Here is a 25,376-nt window from a genome sequence, read left to right on the forward strand (position 1 = left end):
AACCCAGCATCACACCAAACCCACCCCCTCATCTCAAACCTAGCCCCACCCCACTAGTAGCCCCACCCTCAAACCCACCGTCACCCTCAAACCCAGCCCCACCACAAACCCAGCCCCACCCCCAAACCCAGCCCCACCCCCAAACCCAGACCCTGCCCCACCCCAAACCCTGCCCCACCCCAAACCCTGCCCCACCCCAACCCAAACCCAAATCCCCACCCCAAACCCACCCCCACCCCAAACCCACCCCCAACCCAGCACCACCCCAAACCCTCCCTCACCTCAAACCCAGCAACAGCCCAGATACAACACCACTCCAAACCTAGCCCCACCCCAAACCCTCCCTCACCTCAAACCCACCCGCACCCTCAAACCCACCCACACCCTCAAACCCACCCACACCCTCAAACCCACCCACACCTTCAAACCCACCCCCACTCCAAACCCAGCACCACCCCAAACCTAAATCCCCAACCTCAAACCCAGCACCACACCAGACCCAACACCACCCCCAAACCCAGCACCACCCCAAACCCAGCACCACCCCCAAACCCAGCACCCCCCCAAAACCCAGCACCCCCCCCAACCAGGCACCCCCCCCCCCCCAAACCCGGCACCCCCCCCAAACCCGGCACCCCCCCCCAAACCCGGCACCCCCCCCAAACCCGGCACCCCCCCCAAACCCGGCACCCCCCCCAAACCCGGCACCCCCCCCAAACCCAGCACCACCCCAAACCCAGCACCACGCCCAAACCCAGCCTCACCCCAAACCCAGCCCCACTTCACGAACACAAGGACCACAAGATCAGCCCCCTCAAGGATGTCGCAGAGGTCTACAAGGTACACCCGGCAAACCCCACCCCCCTCACCCTCAAACCAGACAACGCCCCAAACCCAGCCCCACCCTCAAACCCAGCACCACACCCAAACCCTCCCTCACCCCCCAAACCCAGCACCATCCCAAACCCAGCACAACACCCAAACCGACCCCAAACCCAGCACCACCCTCAAACCCAGCACCACCCTCAAACCCAGCACCACCCTCAAACCCAGCACCACCCTCAAACCCAGGCACCACCCCCAACCCAGGCACCACCCCCAACCCAGGCACCACCCCCAACCCAGGCACCACCCCAAACACAAACGCCCATCCCAAACCCAGCCCCATCCCAAACCCAGCCCCACCCTCAAACCCAGCCCCACCCTCAAACCCAGCCCCACCCTCAAACCCAGCCCCACCCTCAAACCCAGCCCCACCCCAAACCAGGCATCACCCCAAACCCAGCCCCACCCTCAAACCCAGCCCCACCCTCAAACCCAGCCCCACCCCCAACCCAGGCACCACCCCCAACCCAGGCACCACCCCGAACCCAGCACCACCCCAAACACAAACGCCCACCCTCAAATGCAACCCACCACAAACCCAGCCCCACCACAAACCCAGCCCCACCTCAAACCCACCCTCATCCTCAAACCCACCCTCATCCTCAAACCCACCCTCATCCTCAAACCCAGCACCACACCAAGCCCACCGTCATCTCAAACCTAGCCCCACCCCAATCGTAGCCCCACCCCAATCGTAGCCCCACCCCAATCATAGCCCCACCCTCAAACCCACTTGCGCCCTCAAACCCAGCCCCAACCCAAACCCAGCCCCACCCTCAAACCCAGCCCCACACCCAAACCCAGCCCCACCCCAAACCCAAATCCCCAACCCCAAACCCTGCCCCAACTCAAACCCATCCCCACCCCAAACCCAGCACAACCCCAAACCCAAACCCAGCACCACCCCAAACCCAAACCCCACCCCAAACCCAGCCCCACCCCAAACCCAGCTCCACCCCCAAACCCAGCCCCACCCCCAAACCCAGCCCCACTCCAAACCCAGCCCCACTCCAAACCCAGCACCACCCAAAACCTAAATCCCCACCCCCAAACCCAGCTCCACCCCCAAACCCAGCTCCACCCCCAAACCCAGCTCCATCCCCAAACCCAGCTCCACCCCAAACCCAGCACGACCCCTTACCCTCCCTCACCTCAAGCCCAGCAACAGCCCAGATACAGCACCACTCCAAACTTAGCCCCACCCAATACCTAGCCCCACTCCAAACCCACCCCACCCAATACCTAGCCCCACCCCAAACCTACCTAGCCCCTCACCCTCAAACCCACCTGCACCCTCAAACCCACCTGCACCCTCAAACCCACCTGCACCCCAAAACCCAGCCCCATCCCCAAACCCAGCCCCATCCCCAAACCCAGCCCCATCCCCAAACCCAGCCCCATCCCCAAACCCAGCCCCATCCCCAAACCCAGCCCCATCCCCAAACCCAGCACCATCCCCAAACCCAGCACCATCCCCAAACCCAGCACCATCCCCAAACCCAGCACCATCCCCAAACCCAGCACCACCCCCAAACCCAGCCTCACCCCAAACCCAGCCCCACCCCACGAACACAAGGACCACAAGATCAGCCCCCTCAAGGATGTCGCCGATGTCTACAAGGTACACCCGGCAAACCCCCCCTCACCCGGCAAACCCCCCTTCACCCCCAAACCAGGCAACACGCCAAACCCAGCACCATCCCAGCAGCACCTCAAACCCAGCCCTAGCCCAAAGCCAGCCCCACCCTCAAACCCAGCACCATCCCCAAACCCAGCCCCATCCCCAAACCCAGCCCCATCCCCAAACCCAGCCCCATCCCCAAACCCAGCCCCATCCCCAAACCCAGCCCCATCCCCAAACCCAGCCCCATCCCCAAACCCAGCCCCATCCCCAAACCCAGCCCCATCCCCAATCGTAGCCCCATCCCCAATCGTAGCCCCATCCCCAATCGTAGCCCCATCCCCAATCGTAGCCCCACCCCAATCGTAGCCCCACCCCAATCGTAGCCCCACCCCAATCGTAGCCCCACCCCAATCGTAGCCCCACTGCAAACCCACCCTCACCCTCAAACCCACCTGCACCCTCAAACCCACCTGCACCCTCAAACCCACCTGCACCCTCAAACCCAGCCCCACCCAAAACCCAAATCCCCACCCCCAAATCCAGCCCCACCCCCAAATCCAGCCCCACCCAAAACCCAAATCCCCACCCCCAAATCCAGCCCCACCCCCAAATCCAGCCCCACCCCCAAATCCAGCCCCACCCCCAAATCCAGCCCCACCCCCAAATCCAGCCCCACCCCCAAATCCAGCCCCACCCCAAATCCAGCCCCACCCCAAATCCAGCCCCACCCCAAATCCAGCCCCACCCCAAATCCAGCCCCACCCCAAATCCAGCCCCACCCCAAATCCAGCCCCACCCCAAACCCAGCCCCATCCCCAAACCCAGCCCCATCCCCAAACCCAGCCCCATCCCCAAACCCAGCCCCATCCCCAAACCCAGCCCCATCCCCAAACCCAGCCCCATCCCCAAACCCAGCCCCATCCCCAAACCCAGCCCCATCCCCAAACCCAGCCCCATCCCCAAACCCAGCCCCATCCCCAAACCCAGCCCCATCCCCAAACCCAGCCCCATCCCCAAACCCAGCCCCATCCCCAAACCCAGCCCCATCCCCAAACCCAGCCCCATCCCCAAACCCAGCCCCATCCCCAAACCCAGCATCATCCCCAAACCCAGCATCATCCCCAAACCCAGCATCATCCCCAAACCCAGCATCATCCCCAAACCCAGCATCATCCCCAAACCCAGCATCATCCCCAAACCCAGCATCATCCCCAAACCCAGCATCATCCCCAAACCCAGCATCATCCCCAAACCCAGCATCATCCCCAAACCCAGCATCATCCCCAAACCCAGCATCATCCCCAAACCCAGCATCATCCCAAACCCAGCATCATCCCAAACCCAAATCCCCAACCTCAAACTCAAACCCAAACCCCCAACCCAAACCCAGCACCACACCAAACCCAAACTCAGCACCACCCCAAACTCAGCACCACCCCCAAACCCAGCACCACACCAAACCCAAACTCAGCCCCACCCCCAAACCCAGCCCCACCCCCAAACCCAGCCCCACCCCCAAACCCAGCACCACCCCCAAACCCAGCACCACCCCCAAACCCAGCCCCACCCCCAAACCCAGCACCACCCCCAAACCCAGCACCACCCCCAAACCCAGCACCATCCCAAACCCAGCACCACCCCAAACCTAAATCCCCAACCTCAAACCCAGCATCACCCCAAATCCAGCACCACACCAGACCCAGCTCCACCCCAAACCCAGCACCACATCAAACCCACCCTCATCTCAAACCTATCCCCACCCCAATCGTAGCCCCACCCCAATGGTAGCCCCACCCCAAACCCACCCTCACCCTCAAACCCACCTGCACCCCCAAACTCAGCCCCACCCTCAAACTCAGCCCCACCCTCAAACTCAGCCCCACCACCAAACCGAGCCCCACCCCCAAACCCAAATCCCCACCCCCAAACCCAGCCCCACCCCCAAACCCAAATCCCCACCCCCAAATCCTGCCCCACCCCAAATCCTGCCCCACCCCAAACCCAGCACTACCCTAAACCCAAACCCAGCACCACCCCAAACCCAAACCCCCATCCCAAACCCAGCACCACACCAAACCCAGCACCACACCAAACCCAGCCCCACCTCCAAACCCAGCCCCACCTCCAAACCCAGCCCCACCTCCAAACCCAGCCCCACCTCCAAACCCAGCCCCACCTCCAAACCCAGCCCCACCCCCAAACCCAGCCCACCCCAAACCCAAACCCCCATCCCAAACCCAGCACCACACCAAACCCAGCCCCACCTCCAAACCCAGCCCCACCTCCAAACCCAGCCCCACCTCCAAACCCAGCCCCACCTCCAAACCCAGCCCCACCCCCAAACCCAGCCCCAACCCCAAACCCAGCACCACACCAAACCCAGCCCCAGCCCAAAACCACCCTCACCCTCAAACCCAGCCCCACCCCAACCCAGCCCCACCCTCAAACCCAGCACCACCCCCAAACCCTCCCTCACCCCCAAACCCTCCCTCACCCCCAAACCCTCCCTCACCCCCAAACCCAGCACCACCCCAAACCCAGCACCACACCAAACCCAGCACCACACCAAACCCATCCCAAACCCAGCACCAACCCCAAACCCAGCATCACCCCCAAACCCAGCCCCACCCCACGAACACCAGGACCACAAGATCAGCCCCCTCAAGGATGTCGCCGAGGTCTACAAGGTACACCCGGCAAACCCCCCCTCACCCGGCAAACCCCCCTTCACCCCCAAACCAGGCAACACGCCAAACCCAGCACCATCCCAGCCCCACCTCAAACTCAGCCCCACCCCAAAGCCAGCCCCACCCTCAAACCCAGCACCACACTCAAACCCTTCCTCACCCCAAACCCAGCCCAACACCAAACCCAGCCCAACACCAAACCCAGCCCAACACCAAACCCAGCCCAACACCAAACCCAGCCCAACACCAAACCCAGCCCAACACCAAACCCAGCCCAACACCAAACCCAGCCCAACACCAAACCCAGCCCAACACCAAACCCAGCCCAACACCAAACCCAGCCTCACCCCCAAACCCAGCCTCACCCCCAAACCCAGCCTCACCCCCAAACCCAGCCTCACCCCCAAACCCAGCCTCACCCCCAAACCCAGCCTCACCCCCAAACCCAGCCTCACCCCCAAACCCAGCCTCACCCCCAAACCCAGCCTCACCCCCAAACCCAGCCTCACCCCCAAACCCAGCCTCACCCCCAAACCCAGCCTCACCCCCAAACCCAGCCCCATCCCCAAACCCAGCCCCATCCCCAAACCCAGCCCCACCCTCAAACCCAGCCCCACCCTCAAACCCAGCCCCATCCCCAAACCCAGCCCCATCCCCAAACCCAGCCCCATCCCCAAACCCAGCCCCATCCCCAAACCCAGCCCCATCCCCAAACCCAGCCCCATCCCCAAACCCAGCCCCATCCCCAAACCCAGCCCCATCCCCAAACCCAGCCCCATCCCCAAACCCAGCCCCATCCCCAAACCCAGCCCCATCCCCAAACCCAGCCCCATCCCCAAACCCAGCCCCATCCCCAAACCCAGCCCCATCCCCAAACCCAGCCCCATCCCCAAACCCAGCCCCATCCCCAAACCCAGCCCCATCCCCAAACCCAGCCCCATCCCCAAACCCAGCCCCATCCCCAAACCCAGCCCCATCCCCAAACCCAGCCCCATCCCCAAACCCAGCCCCATCCCCAAACCCAGCCCCATCCCCAAACCCAGCCCCATCCCCAAACCCAGCCCCATCCCCAAACCCAGCCCCATCCCCAAACCCAGCCCCACCCCCAAACCCAGCCCCACCCCCAAACCCAGCCCCACCCCCAAACCCAGCCCCACCCCCAAACCCAGCACCACTCCAAACCCGCCCCACCCCCAAACCCGGCCCCACCCCCAAACCCGGCCCCACCCCCAAACCCGGCCCCACCCCAAACCCAGCCCCACCCCAAACCCAGCACCACCCACAAACCCAGCCCCACCCAAACCCAGCACCACTCCAAACCCATCCCAAACCCAGCACCAACCCCAAACCCAGCATCACCCCCAAACCCAGCATCACCCCCAAACCCAGCCTCACCCCAAACCCAGCCCCACCCCACGAACACAAGGACCACAAGATCAGACCCCTCAAGGATGTCGCCGAGGTCTACAAGGTACACCCGGCAAACCCCCCCTCACCCGGCAAACCCCCCTTCACCCCCAAACCAGGCAACACGCCAAACCCAGCACCATCCCAGCACCACCTCAAACCCAGCCCTACCCCAAACCCAGCCCTACCCCAAACCCAGCCCCACCCCCAAACCCAGCCCCACCCCCAAACCCAGCCCCACCCCCAAACCCAGCCCCACCCCCAAACCCAGCCCCACCCCAAACCCAGCCCCACACCCAAACCCTCGCTCACCCCCAAACCCTCGCTCACCCCCAAACCCTCGCTCACCCCCAAACCCTCGCTCACCCCCAAACCCTCGCTCACCCCCAAACCCTCGCTCACCCCCAAACCCAGCACCATCCCCAAACCCAGCACCCCCCCTAAACCCTCCCTCACCCCCAAACCCAGCCCCACTCCAAACCCAGCCCCACTCCAAACCCAGCCCCACTCCAAACCCAGCCCCACCCCAAACCCGGCACCACCCCAAACCCGGCACCACCCCAAACCCGGCACCACCCCAAACACAAACGCCCACCCCAAACGCAGCCCCACCCCAAATGCAGCCCCACCCCAAACCCACCCTCACCCTCAAACCCACCCTCACCCTCAAACCCAGCCCACCCCAAACCCAGCCCCACCCCAAACCCAGCACCACACCAAACCCACCCTCATCTCAAACCTAGCCCCACCCCAATCGTAGCCCCACCCCAATCGTAGCCCCACCCCAATCGTAGCCCCACCGCAAACCCACCCTCACCCTCAAACCCACCTGCACCCTCAAACCCAGCCCCACCACAAACCCAGCCCCACCACAAACCCAGCCCCACCCTCAAACCCAGCCCCACCCCAAACCCAGCACACACCCCAAACCCACCCCAAACCCAGCACCACCCTCAAACCAGGCACCACCCCAAACCCAGCACCACCCCAAAACCCAGCACAACCCCCAAACCCAGCCCCACCCCACGAACACAAGGACCACAAGATCAGCCCACTCAAGGATGTCGCCGAGGTCTATAAGGTACACCCAGCAAACTCCCCTCACCCGGCAAACCCCCCTTCACCCCCAAACCAGGCAACATGCCAAACCCAGCACCATCCCAGCAGCACCTCAAACCCAGCCCCACCCCAAAGCCAGCCCCACCCTCAAACCCCGCACCACACCTAAACCCTTCCTCACCCCAAATCCAGCACCACCCAAAATCCAGCCCCACACTAAACCCAGCATCACCCCCACACCCAGCCCCACCCCCCCACACCCAGCCCCACCCCCACACCCAGCCCCACCCCCACACCCAGCCCCACCCCCAAACCCATCCCCAAACCCAGCCCAATCCCCAAACCCAGCCCCATCCCCATACCCAGCCCCATCCCCAAACCCAAACCCCCACCCCCAAACCCAGCCCCACCCCCCAACCCAGCCCCACCCCCAACCCAGCCCCACTCACAGACCCAGCCCCACTCTCAAACCCAGCCCCACTCACAAACCCTCCCTCAGCCCCAAACCCAGCACCACCCCAAACCCAGCACCACCCCAAACCCAGCACCACCCCATACCCAGCCCCACCCCATACCCAGCCCCACCCCATACCCAGCCCCACCCCAAACCCAGCCCCACCCCAAACCCAGCCCCACCCCAAACCCAGCCCCACCCCAAACCCAGCCCCTCCCCAAACCCAGCCCCTCCCCAAACCCAGCCCCTCCCCAAACCCAGCCCCACCCCCAAACCCAGCCCCACCCCCAAACCCAGCCCCACCCCCAAACCCAGCCCCACCCCCAAACCCAGCCCCACCCCCAAACCCAGCCCCACCCCCAAACCCAGCCCCACCCCCAAACCTAGCCCCACCCCAAACCTAGCCCCACCCCAAACCTAGCCCCACCCCAAACCTAGCCCCACCCCAAACCTAGCCCCACCCCAAACCTAGCCCCACCCCAAACCCAGCACCACCCCAAACCCAGCACCACCCCAGACCCAACACCACCCCAAACCTTCCCTCACACCCAGCCCCACCCCAAACCCAGCCCCACCCCAAACCCAGCCCCACCCCAAACCCAGCCCCACCCCCAAACCCAGCCCCACCCCCAAACCCAGCCCCACCCCCAAACCCAGCCCTACCCCCAAACCCAGCCCTACCCCCTAACCCAGCCCTACCCCCAAACCCAGCCCCACCCCAAACTCATCACCCACCCCAAAATTAATCACCCACCCCAAAATTAATCACCCACCCCAAACTCATCACCCACCCCAAACTCATCACCCACCCCAAACTCATCACCCACCCCAAACTCATCACCCACCCCAAACTCATCACCCACCCCAAACTCATCTCCCAACCCCAAACTCATCCCAACCCCAAACTCATCCCAACCCCAAACTCATCCCAACCCCAAACTCATCCCAACCCCAAACCCAGCCCCATCCCCAAACCCAGCCCCATCCCCAAACCCAGCCCCATCCCCAAACCCAGCCCCACCCCCAAACCCAGCCCCACCCCCAAACCCAGCCCCACCCCCAAACCCAGCCCCACCACAAAACCCAGCACCACTCCAAACCCGCCCCACCCCCAAACCCGGCCCCACCCCCAAACCCGGCCCCACCCCCAAACCCGGCCCCACCCCAAACCCAGCCCCACCCCAAACCCAGCACCACCCACAAACCCAGCCCCACCCAAACCCAGCACCACTCCAAACCCATCCCAAACCCAGCACCAACCCCAAACCCAGCATCACCCCCAAACCCAGCATCACCCCCAAACCCAGCCTCACCCCAAACCCAGCCCCACCCCACGAACACAAGGACCACAAGATCAGACCCCTCAAGGATGTCGCCGAGGTCTACAAGGTACACCCGGCAAACCCCCCCTCACCCGGCAAACCCCCCTTCACCCCCAAACCAGGCAACACGCCAAACCCAGCACCATCCCAGCACCACCTCAAACCCAGCCCTACCCCAAACCCAGCCCTACCCCAAACCCAGCCCCACCCCCAAACCCAGCCCCACCCCCAAACCCAGCCCCACCCCCAAACCCAGCCCCACCCCCAAACCCAGCCCCACCCCAAACCCAGCCCCACCCCAAACCCAGCCCCACACCCAAACCCTCGCTCACCCCCAAACCCTCGCTCACCCCCAAACCCTCGCTCACCCCCAAACCCTCGCTCACCCCCAAACCCTCGCTCACCCCCAAACCCTCGCTCACCCCCAAACCCTCGCTCACCCCCAAACCCAGCACCATCCCCAAACCCAGCACCATCCCCAAACCCAGCACCCCCCCTAAACCCTCCCTCACCCCCAAACCCAGCCCCACTCCAAACCCAGCCCCACTCCAAACCCAGCCCCACTCTAAACCCGGCACCACCCCAAACCCGGCACCACCCCAAACCCGGCACCACCCCAAACACAAACGCCCACCCCAAACGCAGCCCCACCCCAAATGCAGCCCCACCCCAAACCCACCCTCACCCTCAAACCCACCCTCACCCTCAAACCCAGCCCACCCCAAACCCAGCCCCACCCCAAACCCAGCACCACACCAAACCCACCCTCATCTCAAACCTAGCCCCACCCCAATCGTAGCCCCACCCCAATCGTAGCCCCACCGCAAACCCACCCTCACCCTCAAACCCACCTGCACCCTCAAACCCAGCCCCACCACAAACCCAGCCCCACCACAAACCCAGCCCCACCCTCAAACCCAGCCCCACCCCAAACCCAGCACACACCCCAAACCCACCCCAAACCCAGCACCACCCTCAAACCAGGCACCACCCCAAACCCAGCACCACCCCAAAACCCAGCACAACCCCCAAACCCAGCCCCACCCCACGAACACAAGGACCACAAGATCAGCCCACTCAAGGATGTCGCCGAGGTCTATAAGGTACACCCGGCAAACCCCCCCTCACCCGGCAAACCCCCCTTCACCCCCAAACCAGGCAACATGCCAAACCCAGCACCATCCCAGCAGCACCTCAAACCCAGCCCCACCCCAAAGCCAGCCCCACCCTCAAACCCCGCACCACACCTAAACCCTTCCTCACCCCAAATCCAGCACCACCCAAAATCCAGCCCCACACTAAACCCAGCATCACCCCCACACCCAGCCCCACCCCCCCACACCCAGCCCCACCCCCACACCCAGCCCCACCCCCACACCCAGCCCCACCCCCACACCCAGCCCCACCCCCAAACCCATCCCCAAACCCAGCCCCATCCCCAAACCCAGCCCCATCCCCAAACCCAGCCCCATCCCCAAACCCAGCCCCATCCCCAAACCCAAACCCCCACCCCCCAACCCAGCCCCACCCCCAACCCAGCCCCACCCCCAACCCAGCCCCACTCACAGACCCAGCCCCACTCTCAAACCCAGCCCCACTCACAAACCCTCCCTCAGCCCCAAACCCAGCACCACCCCAAACCCAGCACCACCCCAAACCCAGCACCACCCCATACCCAGCCCCACCCCAAACCCAGCCCCACCCCAAACCCAGCCCCTCCCCAAACCCAGCCCCTCCCCAAACCCAGCCCCACCCCAAACCCAGCCCCTCCCCAAACCCAGCCCCTCCCCAAACCCAGCCCCTCCCCAAACCCAGCCCCACCCCCAAACCCAGCCCCACCCCCAAACCCAGCCCCACCCCCAAACCCAGCCCCACCCCCAAACCCAGCCCCACCCCCAAACCCAGCCCCACCCCCAAACCCAGCCCCACCCCCAAACCCAGCCCCACCCCCAAACCCAGCCCCACCCCAAACCTAGCCCCACCCCAAACCTAGCCCCACCCCAAACCTAGCCCCACCCCAAACCCAGCACCACACCAAACCCAGCACCACCCCAAACCCAGCACCACCCCAGACCCAACACCACCCCAAACCTTCCCTCACACCCAGCCCCACCCCAAACCCAGCCCCACCCCAAACCCAGCCCCACCCCAAACCCAGCCCCACCCCCAAACCCAGCCCCACCCCCAAACCCAGCCCCACCCCCAAACCCAGCCCTACCCCCAAACCCAGCCCTACCCCCAAACCCAGCCCTACCCCCTAACCCAGCCCTACCCCCTAACCCAGCCCTACCCCCAAACCCAGCCCCACCCCAAACTCATCACCCACCCCAAAATTAATCACCCACCCCAAAATTAATCACCCACCCTAAACTCATCACCCACCCCAAACTCATCACCCACCCCAAACTCATCACCCACCCCAAACTCATCACCCACCCCAAACTCATCACCCACCCCAAACTCATCACCCACCCCAAACTCATCCCAACCCCAAACTCATCCCAACCCCAAACTCATCCCAACCCCAAACTCATCCCAACCCCAAACCCAGCCACACCCCAAACCCACCCCAACCCCAAACCCCGTACCAACCCAAACCCAGCACCACACCAAACCCACCCTCACCCCCAGACCCAGCACCACCCCAGACCCAGCACCACCCCAGACCCAGCACCACCCCAGACCCAGCACCACCCCAGACCCAGCACCACCCCAAACCCAGCACCACCCCAAACCCAGCACCACCCCAAACCCAGCACCACCCCAAACCCAGCACCACCCCAAACCCAGCACCACCCCAAACCCACCCCAACCCAAACCCACCCCAACCCCAAACCCAGCACCATAGCAAACCCACCCCCACCCCAAACCCTCCCTCACCCCCAAACCCAGCACCACCCCAAACCCAGCACCACCCCAAACCCAGCACCACCCCAAACCCTCCCTCACGCTCAAACTCAGCCCCACCCCCAAACTCAGCCCCACCACCAAACTCATTCCCCACCCCCAAACTCATTCCCCACCCCAAACCCAGTACCACCCCAAACCCAGTACCACCCCAAACCCAGCACCACACCAAACCCACCCTCACCCCCACACCCAGCACCAGCCCAAACCCAGCACCAGCCCAAACCCAGCACCAGCCCAAACCCAGCACCACCCCAAACCCACCCCAACCCAAACCCACCCCAACCCCAAAACCGAGGACCACCTCAAACCCAGCACCGCACCAAACCCTCCCTCACCCTCAAACCCACCCCCACCCCAAACCCTCCCTCACCTCCAAACCCAGCACCACCCCAAACCAGCACCACCCCAAACCCACCCCAACCCAAACCCGCCCAAACCGCAAACCCACCCCAACCCCAAACCCAGCACCACAACAAACCCAGCACCACACCAAACCCAAATCCCCAACCCCAAATCCAGCACCACCCCAAACCCAGCACCACCCCCAGCCCACCCCCACTCCAAACCCAAATCCCCAACCTCAAACCCAGCACCACCCCAAACCCAAATCCCCAACCCCAAACCCTGCCCCACCCCAAACCCTGCCCCACCCCAAACCCTGCCCCACCCCAAACCCTGCCCCACCCCAAACCCTGCCCCACCCCAAACCCTGCCCCACCCCAAACCCTGCCCCACCCCAACCCCAAACCCTGCCCCAACCCAAACCCAGCACCACCCCAAACCCAAATCCCCAACCCCAAATCCAGCGCCACCCCAAACCCAGCACCACCCCCAGCCCACCCCCACTCCAAACCCAAATCCCCAACCCCAAACCCTGCCCCAACCCAAACCCAGCCCCAACTCAAACCCAGCACCACCCCAAACCCAAATCCCCAACCCCAAACTCTGCCCCACCCCAAACCCAGCCCCAATCCAAACCCAGCATCACCCCAAACCCAGCATCACCCCAAACCCAGCATCACCCCAAACCCAGCATCACCCCAAACCCAGCATCACCCCAAACCCAGCATCACCCCAAACCCACTTCCACACCAAACCCACTTCCACACCAAACCCACTTCCACACCAAACCCACTTCCACACCAAACCCAGCACCACCCAAAGCCCAACCCCACCCCAAACCCCAATCCCCAACCTCAAACCCAGCGCCACCCCAAATGCAGCACCACCCCAAACCCAGCACCACCCCAAAACCAAATCCCCAACCCCAAACCCACCTCCACACCAACCTCATCACACCAATGCCCAACCTTAAGCCCACCCCTACACCAAACCCAAATCTCCCTCCCAAACCCAGCCACACCCCAAACCCAGCCACACCCCAAACCCAGCCACACCCCAAACCCAGCCACACCCCAAACCCAGCGACACACCAAACCCAGCCACACACCAAACCCACCCCAACCCCAAACCCAGTACCAACCCAAACCCAGTATCACCCCAAACCCAGCACCACACCAAACCCACCCTCACCCCCAGACCCAGCACCACCCCAAACCCTCCCTCACCCCCACACCCAGCACCACCCCAAACCCACCCCAACCCAAATCCACCCCAACCCCAAACCCAGGACCACCCCAAACCCAGCACCATACCAAACCCAGCACCACACCAAACCCTCCCTCAACCTCAAACCCACCCCCACCCCAAACCCTCCCTCACCTCCAAACCCAGCACCACCCCAAACCAGCACCAACCCAAACCCGCCCAAACCCGCCCAAACCCCAAACCCGCCCAAACCCCAAACCCACCCCAACCCCAAACCCAGCACCACAACAAACCCAGCACCACACCAAACCCAAATCCCCAACCCCAAACCCAACGCCACCCCAAACCCAGCGCCACCCCAAACCTAGCACCACCCCAGACCCAGCACCACCCCCAGCCCACCCCCACTCGAAACCCAAATCCCCAACCTCAAACCCAGCACCACCCCAAACCCAAATCCCCCACCCCAAACCCTGCCCCACCCCAAACCCAGCCCCTACCCAAACCCAGCACCACTCCAAACCCAAATCCCCAACCCCAAACTCTGCCCCACCCCAAACCCAGCCCCAATCCAAACTCAGCATCACCCCAAACCCAAATCCCCAACCCCAAACTCTGCCCCACCCCAAACCCAGCCCCAATCCAAACTCAGCATCACCCCAAACCCACTTCCACACCAAACCCACCCCCACACTAAACCCAGCACCACCCAAAGCCCACCTCCACCCCAAACCCAAATCCCCAACCTCAAACCCAGCGCCACCCTAAAACCAAATCCCCAACCCCAAATCCACCTCCACACCAAACCCACCACCACACCAACCTCATCACACCAATGCCCAACCTCAAGCCCACCCCTACACCAAACCCAAATCTCCCTCCCAAACCCAGCGCCACCCCAAACCCAGCATCATCCCAAACCCACCCCCACACCAAACCCAGCACCACACCAAACCCTCCCTCACCCCAAACCCTCCCTCAGCCCAAACCCAGCCCCACTCCAAACCAACCACAACCCCAAACTCAGCACCACCCCAAACCCAGCACTAACCCAAACCCAGCACTAACCCAAACCCAGCACCACCCCTAACCCAAATCCCCAACCCCAAACCCAGCACCACCCCAAACCCTCCCTCACCCTCAAACCCATTCCCACCCTCAAACCCATACCCACCCCAAACCCAGCACAACACCAAACCCTCCCTCCCCCTCAAACCCAGCACAACCCTAAACCCACCCCCACACCAAACCCTCCCTCACCCTCCAACCCATACCCACCACAAACCCAGCACCACACCAAACCCACCCTCACCCCCAAACCCAGCCCCACCCCAAACCCAGCACCACCCTCAAACCCACCCCCACCCCAAACCCAGCACCACCCCAAACCCAAATCCCCAACCTCAAATCCACCCCCCCCAAACCCAGCCCCACCCCAAACCCAGCTCCATCCCAAACCCAGCTCCACCCCAAACCCAGCACCACCCCAAACCTTCCCTCACCCTCAAACCCAGCCCCACCCCAAACCTTCCCTCACCCTCAAACCCAGCCCCACCCCAAACCCACCACCACACCAAACCCAGCCCCACCCCAAACCCTCCCTCACCCTCAAACCCAGCCCCACCCCAAACCCAGCCCCACCCCAAACCCAGCCCCACCCCAAACCCAGCCCCACCCCAAACCCAGCCCCACCACAAACCCAGCACCACACCAAACCCACCCTCACCCCCAAACCCAGCACCACACCAAACCCGCCCTCACCCCCAGACCCAGCACCACCCCCAAACCCAGCGTCACCCCCAAACCCAGCGTCACCCCCAAACCCAGCGTCACCCCCAAACCCAGCGTCACCCCCAAACCCAGCACCACCCCAAACCCACCCCCACCCCAACCCCAAACCCAGCACCATACCAAACCCAGCACCACACCAAACCCTCCCTCATCCTCAAACCCACCCCCACCTCAAACCCTCCCTCACTCCCAAACACAGCACCACCCCAAACCCAGCACCACCCCAAACCCACCCAAACCCCAAACCCACCCCAACCCCAAACCCAGCACCACCCCAAACCCAAATCCCCAACCCCGCACCAAACCCAGCACCACCCCAAACCCAGCACCACCACAAACCCAACACCCGACAAAACCAGCACCAGACCAAACCCAGCACCACCCCAAACTCTCCCTCACCCTCAAACCCACCCCAACCCCAAACCCGCACCACCCCAAACCCACCCCCACACCAAACCCACATCACCAAACCCACCCCCACACCAAACCCACACCCACACCAAACCCACACCCACCTCATACCCACCCCACGCCAAACCCACCACCACAAACCATACCCCCCAAATCCACTACCAGCCCATACTCACCACCATGCCAAACCCATCCCCGCCCCACCCCCACCCCAAACCCAGCACCACCCCAAACCCAGCACCACCGCAAACTCAACCCCACCCCAAACACCCCCCCAAACCAAACGCACCCCAACACCAAACCCAAACCCCCAACCTCAAACCCACCACAACAACCCAACACCCGCACCCCAAACCCACCACCACACCAACCCCAAATCCCCCAACTTCAAACCCACCACAACAACCCAACACCACCACCCCAAACCCACCACCACCCCAAACCCAAAACCACTACCTCAAACCCACCCCCACACCAAACCCAGCAACACCCCAAACCCAGCACCACCCCAAACCCACCCGCACACCAAACCCAAATCCCCAACCTCAAACCCACCCCCACACCAAACCCACCCCCACACCAAACCCAAATCCCCAACCTCTAACCCACCCCCACACCAAACCCACTCCCCCCACCCCAAACCCAGCCCCACCCCAAATCCAGCCCCACACCAAACCCAGCACCACACCAAACCCACCCTCACCCCCAAACCCAGTACCACCCCAAACCCAGTACCACCCCAAACCCAGCACCACACCAAACCCGCCTTCACCCCCAGACCCAGCACCACCCGCAGACCCAGCACCACCCGCAGACCCAGCACCACCCGCAGACCCAGCACCACCCGCAGACCCAGCACCACCCCCAAACCCACCGTCTCCCCCAAACCCACCATCTCCCCCAAAACCCAGCACCACCCCAAACCCAGCACCACCCCAAACCCAGCACCACCCCAACCCACACCCACACCAACCCCAAACCCAGCACCATACCAAACCCAGCACCACACCAAACCCTCCCTCATCCTCAAACCCACCCCCACCTGAAACCCTCCCTCACTCCCAAACCCAGCACCACCCCAAACCCAGCACCACCCCAAACCCAAATCCCCAACCCCGCACCAAACCCAGCACCACCCCAAACCCAGCACCACCACAAACCCACCACCCGACAAAACCAGCACCAGACCAAACCCAGCACCACCCCAAATGCACCCTCATGCCATATGCACCCCCATGCTAACCGCACCCCCACGCCAAGCCCACCCACATGCCAAACCCACCTCACCAAAATCACCCCCACACCAAACCCACCCCCACCCCTTACCCACCCCACGCCAAACCCACCACCACAAACTGTTCCCTCCCACCCCACCCCCACACCAAACCCAGCACTCCACAAACCCACCCCCACCCCAAACCCACCCACCACCCCAAATGCACCCTCATGCTAATTGCACCCTCATGCCATATGCACCCCCATGCTAACCACACCCCCACGCCAAACACACCCACATGCCAAACCCACCTCACCAAAGTCACCCCCACACCAAACCCACCCCCACCCCTTACCCACCCCCACGCCAAACCCACCACCACAAACTGTTCCCCCCGCACCTCACCCCCACCACAAACCCAGCACCACCCAAAACCCAGCGCCACCCCAAACCCACCCCTACACCAATCCCACCTCAAACCCACCCCAAACCAAACGCACCCCAACACCAACCCCAAACCTCCCAACCTCAAACCCACCACAACAACCCAACACCCACACCCCAAACCCACCACCATACCAACCCCAACCCCAAACCCACAACAACCCAAACCCACCACTATCCCAAACCCACCACTATGCCAAACCCACCACCACCCCAAATCCACCCCCACCCCAAACCCAGCACCACACCAAACCCAGCACCACACCAAACCCAAATTCCCAACCCCAAACCCAGCCCCACCCCAAACCCAGCCCCACCCCAAACCCAGCCCCACCCCAAACCCAGCCCCACCCCAAACCCAAATCCCCAACCCCAAACCCAGCACCACCCCAAACCCAGCACCACCCCAAACCCAGCACCACCCCAAACCCAACCCCACCCCAAACCCAACCCCACCCCAAACCCAACCCCACCCCAAACCCAACCGCACCCCAAACCCAACCGCACCCCAAACCCACCCATCACCCCAAATGCACCCTCATGCCAAATGCACCCTCATGCCATATGCACCCCCATGCTAACCGCACCCCCACGCCAAACCCACCCACATGCCAAACCCACCTCACCAAAATCTCCCCCACCCCTTACCCACCCCCATGCCAAACCCACCCCCACAAACTGTTCCCCCCCAGCACCACCCCAAACCCACCACAAACCCACCCCCAACCCAAACCCAGCACCACCCAAAACCCAGCGCCACCCCAAACCCACCCCTACACCAACCCTACCCCAAACCCACCCCAAACCAAACGCACCCCAACACCAACCCCAAACCTCCCAACCTCAAACCCACCACAACAACCCAACACCCCCACCCCAAACCCACCACCACACCAACCCCAACCTCAAACCCACCACAACAACCCAAACCCACCACTATCCCAAACCCACCACACCCCAAATCCACCCCCACCCCAAACCCAGCATCACACCAAACCCAAATCCCCAACCTCAAACCCACCCCCACACCAAACCCACCCCCACACCAAACCCAAATCCCCAATCCCAAACCCAGCCCCACCCCAAATCCCCAACTCCAAACCCAGCACCATCCCACACCCAGCACCACCCCAAACCCACCCGCACACCAAACCCAAATCCCCAACCAAAAACCCACCCCCACACCAAACCCAGCACCACACCAAACCCAAACCCCCAACCTCAAACCCACCCCCACACCGATCCCACCACCACATCAAACCCAGCACCGCACCAAACCCAAACCCCCAATCTTAAACCAACCGCCACACCATAACCAAACCCCCACGGCAAACCCATCCCCACACCAAACCCACCACTACCACAAACCCTCTCTCACCCTCAAACCCACCCCCAAACCCAGCACCTCCCCAAACCCAGCACCACCCCAAACCCACCCCCACACCAAACCCACCCCCACCCAAACCCACCACCCCCACCCCAAACCCACCACCACACCAAACCCACCCCCACTCCAAATCCACCCCACCAAACCCACCCCAATGCCAAACCCGCCTCCACGCCAAACCCACCCCCCACGCCAAACCCACCCCCATACCCAACCCACCATCATCCCAAACGCACCCCCACTCCATACCCACCCCCACGCCAAACCCACCACCACAAACCGTCCCCCCCACACCCACTCCCACCCCACCCCCACCCCAAATCCACCCCCACCCCAAACCCAGCACCACCCCAAACCCACCCCCACACCAACCCCACCCCAAACCAACCCCCAAACCAAACTCACCCCCACACCAACCCCAAACCCCCCAACCTCAAACCCACCACAACAACCCAACACCCCCACCCCAAACCCACCACCACACCAACCCCAACCCCCCCAACCTCAAACCCACCACAACAACCCAACATCACCACACCAAACCCACCACCACACCAAACCCACCACCACACCAACACCAAACCCTCCACAAAAACCGAACAACCCAACCCCAAACCCACCACCACACCAAACTCAAACCCACCACCTCCCATCCCAACACCCCCACCCCAAACCCACCATCTCCCAACCCAATGCCACCACACCAAACCCACCACCTCCCATTCCAACACCCCCTCCCCAAACCCACCATCTCCCGTCCCAATACCACCACACCAAACCCACCACCTGCCATCCCAACAGCCCCACCCCAAACCCGCCACCACACCAACCCCAAACCCATCAACCCAAACCCACCACCACACCAACCTCGAACCCAACAACCCCAAACCCGCCACCACACCAACCCCAAACCCATCAACCCAAACCCATCAACCCAAACCCACCACCACACCAACATCGAACCCCGAACCCACCAACCCCAAACCCATCACCACATCAACCCCAAACCCACCACCACACCAACCCCGAACCCAACAACCCCAAACCCACCCCCACACCAACCCCGAACCCAACAACCCAAACCCACCACCACACCAACCCCAAACCCACCACCACACCAACACCGAACCCAACAACCCCAAACCCACCCCCACACCAACCCCGAACCCAACAACCCCAAACCTACCACCACACCAACCCCAAACCCACCACCACACCAACCCCGAACCCAACAACCCCAAACCCACCAGCACACCCACCCCAAACCCAACCATCCCACCACTCTCCATCCCCAATCCGACCAAGATCAGTCCTCTCAAGGATGTCGCGGAGGTCTACAAGGTAAACCCGTACCACCACCCTAAACCCACCAACCCCAACCATCCCACCATCCTCCACCCTCATTCCCAGCTAGACCAGCCCCTTCAAGGATGTCGCAGAGGTCTACAAGGTACACCAGCACCCTCACCCCAAACCCATCACCACACCAAATCCAACCATCCCACCACTCCCCCGCCCCCCCCCCCCCCCCCCCCCCCATCCCACTAAGATCAGCCCCCGAAGGATATTGCCAGTATCTACAAGGTACACACGCCATCCCCATCCCCATCCCACCAGCCCGCAACCCCCACCATCACTCTCACTCCACTCACCACTGCACGCCCATCTCAGCCCCACCACCACCTCAAATCCCCTACTTCACCACCTCACCCCCATCCCAACCCCACACTACCCTCACCCATCCCACCACCTCACCCCCATCACACCACCCCACACCCCCATCACCCCACGCCCACTCCACCACCATACTACCCCACCCTCCCATCCTACCACCCACTCCCCATCTCTGATTAAGTAATGTCTTCTAAAGAGAGACTGAGGTCTTCAGGTTTATGTTCACACAGTCAACAGGGAACCCTCCCCACTCCCCACTCCCCACTCCCCATCCCAACAGCCCTCCCAACCTCTGATGAAGGATTGTCTCACAAAGAGAATTAAAAACCACATGACACCAGGTTATAGTCCAAACAGTCCTAACTGATGTCGAAGCCGTACTCCAAAAGGTCGTACTTTCAAATAAACCTGTTGGGACTATAACCTGGTGTTGTGTGGTTTTTAACTTTGTCCACCCCAGTCTGACACTGACACCTCAACGTCATGGCTTGTAAACAGAGAGTGAGTTCCTTTGGTCTATGTTCACAGAGTCAGCAGGCTCCCCACACCTCTGATGAAGGGCTGTCCCGTAAACAGAGATGGGTGCCTTCAGGTCTATGTTCACAAAGTCATCCCTTCAGTCCAATCTGTCCTTGCCAACCAGGTACCCCAAATAAATCTAGTCCCATTTGCCAGCATTTGGCCAAATCCCTCCCAACCCTTCCTATTCATATATCCATCCAGATGCTTTATAAATACTGTAATTGTACCAGCCTCCACCACTTCCTCTGGCAGCTCATTCCATACACGTACCATCTTCTGCGTGGAAAAAGTTGTCCCTTTTATATCTTTCCCCTCTCACCCTAAACCTATACCCTCTCAATTTGGACTCCCCTACCCTGAGGAAAAATCCTTGTCTGTTTACCCTATCCATGCCTCTCATGATTTTATAAAACTCTATAAGCTCACCCCTCAGCCTCCGACGCTCCGGGGAAAACAGCCCCAGCCTGTTCAGCCTCTCCCTGCAGCTCAAACCCTCCAACCCTGACAACATCCTTGTAAATCTTTTTTGAACCCTTTCAGGTTTCACAACATCTTTCCGATAGGAAGGAGACCAGAATTGCACGCAATATTCCAACAGTGACCTAACCAATGTCCTGTACAGCCGCAACATGACCTCCCAACTCCTATACTCAGTGCACTGACTAATAAAGGAAAGCATACCAAGCAACAAGGAACCCTGCCCTACAACCTTTTATACCAGAGATGAAGGTGTGTCTGATAAAGAGTGACTAAAGTCTTCAGATCTATATTCATAGAGTCGTACAGTATGGACACAGACCTTTTGGTCCAACCAGTCCATGCCTAACATAATCCAAACTAAACTAATCCCACTGCCTGCTCCGGGCCCATTCCACTTCAGGTACTTGTCCAAATGTCTTTTAAATGTTACTTGTACCCACCACTTCCTCAGGAGGCTCATTTCACACGCGAACCACACTCTGCGTAAAAGGGTTTGCCCGTCATCTCTCTCCTGTTACTTTAAGAATGTGCTCCCGAGTCTTGAAATCCCCCATCCTCGGGAAAAGATACCTTTCATTAACTCCATCTAAACCCCTCAGCATTTCATAAACTTTGATTAGGTCACCTCTCAACCTCCTACTCTCCAGTGAAATTTGATTTGATTTATTGTAGTCATGTGTACCTAAGTACAGTGAGAAGCTTTGTTTTGTGAGCAGGACAGGCAGATTATAGCAAAGAGATACAGATCATAGGGTGCTTAGACAGAGTGAACCATACATGATTTCAGTTGCACAGGAGGTACATTATTTCAAGTTAGAGAGGTCCATTCAGCAGTCTAGTAACAGCAGGGAAGTGTGTGTGCGTGCGTGTGTGTGCGCGTGTGTGTACACGTGTGTGTACGTGTGTACCTGCCTCTGTACTTTCTGCCTGATGGAAGAGGTTGTAGTAGATCGTTACCAGGGTGGGAGGGGTCGTTGATGATGTTGACAGCCTTTCCGGGACAATGAGAAGTGGAGATGGAGTCCATGGATGGGAGGTTGGCTTCCGCGATGGTCTGGGCTGTGCACACAGCTTTCTGTACTTTGGTACAGTCCTGGGCAGAGCCGTTACCAGACCAGGGTGTTATGCACCCGGACAGTATGCTTTCCATGCTGCATCTCTAAATTCTCGAGATTTAGGAGAGTGAGAGGAGATCTAACTGCTGATGGGGACTGACAAAGTCAACGTGGAGTGGATGTTTTCTTGTGTGGGGCTATCTAGAATGAGAGGCCATCGTTTTCCAATGAGGAGGAGCAGGTTTGAAATAGACACGAGGAGAAATAACTTCTCTGGAATTTCACTGTCCCAGAGGGATGCTGGGGTGTTGAACAAGTTTAAGGAGGAGGTAGACAGATTTTTAATTAGCAATAGGTTGAAGGGTTATGGAGAGCGGGTATGAGAGTGGAGTTGAGGCTGAGATGAGATCAGCCATGATCGTGTCAAACGGCGGGACAGGCCCGAGGGGGTGAATGGCCTACTCCTGCTCCTGGTACAAAGTGAGGACTGCAGATGCTGGAGATCAGAGTCGAGAGTGTGGTGCTGGAAAAGCACAGCCGGTCAGGCAGCGTCCGAGGAGCAGGAGAATCGACGGTTCGGGCATAAGCCTTTCATCAGGTCATCCCAGCACCACAATCTTGACTCCAGCTCCTAGTTTGTTATGTTTTTATGATGAGCTGCTGCACTGTTGGAGGCTTAGTGCTGAGGCAGCTCTGTGCTGTCAGAAGGTGGTCAATGCTGAGGGAGCAGACAAACATGTGAAATAGCAGCAGAGGTATATACTATTATTCTGTGACTCACTCATCGGAACACCCAAATTCTTCCCCACCTTGGAGAATTCTGCACTTTTTCTCCATTTAAATAATTCTTTGGAAGTTCTCTCTCTCTCTCAAAGACAAACACTTCCTCTTTTCCCTTTGAGGAAGCTGTGGAAACTCTTGCTATCCATTTTTTTTACATTTCTAGCTACTCTAATTTGTTCTTCTTGTCAGGAAGAACAAAAAAAGGTTAAAGTGAACAACCTCGAATTTGTCCACATAATGCTCCACGTACCAGATTTTTGGCCATTCACACAACCTATCTCTAGCTATCTAGGTGTTGATAGCTAGCGGTGGTGCAGTGGTTAGCGCTAGTGCCTTTGCGACATTAGGGTCCTGGGGTTTGATTCCAGCCTTTGGTAACTGCCAGTGTTGAGTTTGTCTGTTCTCCCTATGTCTGCATGGGATTTCCTGTGAGTTCTCTGGTTCCCTCTCACCGTCCAAAGGTGCCCAGGTTAAGTGGATTGACCATGCTAAGTGGCTGTTTTATCTTCTGGCAATGTGCTGCTGTAAGAAAAAAGCTCAAACACATTCTAAAACTCCGCGTCCGGGCTTCTCCTGCTAATCTGATTTTTCCAATTGATGTATCAATTAAAGTCATCCACGATTATTGCCATCTCTTTATTCCAATATTCCTTCTTGTATACTTTGTCCCAGATATTGTTAGGGGGTCTGTAGGGTACTCCCACCTGTGACTTCTTCCCCACACTAATCCTCATCTCCACCTGAGCTGCTCCTATACTTTGATGTCTTAAACTGTGGTCAACTCTAGCAATTACACAAATGCTCTCCTTGATTAGCAGAGCTACACCTCCATGGCCTCTATGAGGTGGTGATGAGAGGGAAAAAAAATGCTCCTGAAAGAAATTTACTCGCAACTGTCATCTTTGAGTTAGGGGCAAGCATTTCTGCCATTATTTGGGAAGATTGACTTGTTTGATCCTGCTGTTGAAGACTGAGCCCAGGATGTGGAAAGAATGCACCATTTTCTAAGGGCACATGAAAAGCAACGAGTAATTCTCCTGACAGCTTGCGCTCCTGCAGCTTTTTCAGTTATTAGGAGCCCGGCGTTTCCTGAGGCACCAGATACTAAAACCTTTCAAGAGTGGATGGATATAGTTAAAGGAATATTGTGTCTAGAAGCCGCCTCTAATTCTGAGACGCGATTGGTTTTACTCGGCAGTTCGAGAGCTAGAGGAATCTGTTTCGGGATTTGTGATAATGTTGCGACGACTGGCAGAGGCCTGTGACTTTGGTTTAACCCTTAATGAGATGCTGAGAGATTGTTTGGTATGTGGGATTAACAATATAACCATGCGAAAGCGCTGACTAGCTGAAGCCCAACTCGATTTCAAACAGGCAATACGACTAGCCTTGACATGGGAAAATGGGGGAAGCATGAGTTACTGGGCATTCCGATGGAAGTGGTCTGACTGAGTTTGGGGGGACATGATGAGCGAAGGCAGTTACACAGCCTCACTCAGCACATATCCTGAACAGACGGGGTCTCTGGGTCAGCCCACAGCAAAACCCCAAAGCAAAGCCAAGCCTTGGCCAAAGGGCTAACGTTTTCTTCAGGATCCGGGCCAGGAGGCTGTTGGAGCTGCTGTAGGCCATGCACCTGAGACAGTGAAAGAGTCCCACTAGACCTGAACTGAGTAAGAGAACTCATACACCAGTTATCCAAGAGCGAGTGCACACC

At 60.2% G+C, this 25,376-nt stretch overlaps 2 protein-coding genes across 2 annotated transcripts in view; both read left to right on the forward strand.

Moving 5' to 3' along the window:
- LOC148140405 (uncharacterized) overlaps positions 1-24,924 on the forward strand; it is a gene marked incomplete at its 5' end in the record, with an annotated part of 30,433 nt that extends 5,509 nt beyond the window's left edge. Inside the window, 8 exon segments of the mRNA XM_087979767.1 lie at positions 3,283-3,921; positions 5,504-6,283; positions 6,286-6,398; positions 9,641-9,745; positions 11,915-12,022; positions 12,831-12,937; positions 13,706-13,840; positions 24,719-24,924. Of these exon segments, the coding sequence (XP_087835893.1) occupies positions 3,283-3,921; positions 5,504-6,283; positions 6,286-6,398; positions 9,641-9,745; positions 11,915-12,022; positions 12,831-12,937; positions 13,706-13,840; positions 24,719-24,924 (2,193 nt within the window).
- Positions 1-25,376, forward strand: part of LOC122541218 (E3 ubiquitin-protein ligase TRIM39-like) — a 68,728-nt gene that overhangs the window by 10,477 nt on the left and 32,875 nt on the right. The window lies entirely within an intron of this gene.

Source organism: Chiloscyllium plagiosum, unplaced genomic scaffold (assembly GCF_037043375.1).
Source record: "Chiloscyllium plagiosum isolate Xiang-an unplaced genomic scaffold, Cpla_swu_hap1 HiC_scaffold_35, whole genome shotgun sequence".
NCBI lineage: Eukaryota > Metazoa > Chordata > Chondrichthyes > Orectolobiformes > Hemiscylliidae > Chiloscyllium > Chiloscyllium plagiosum.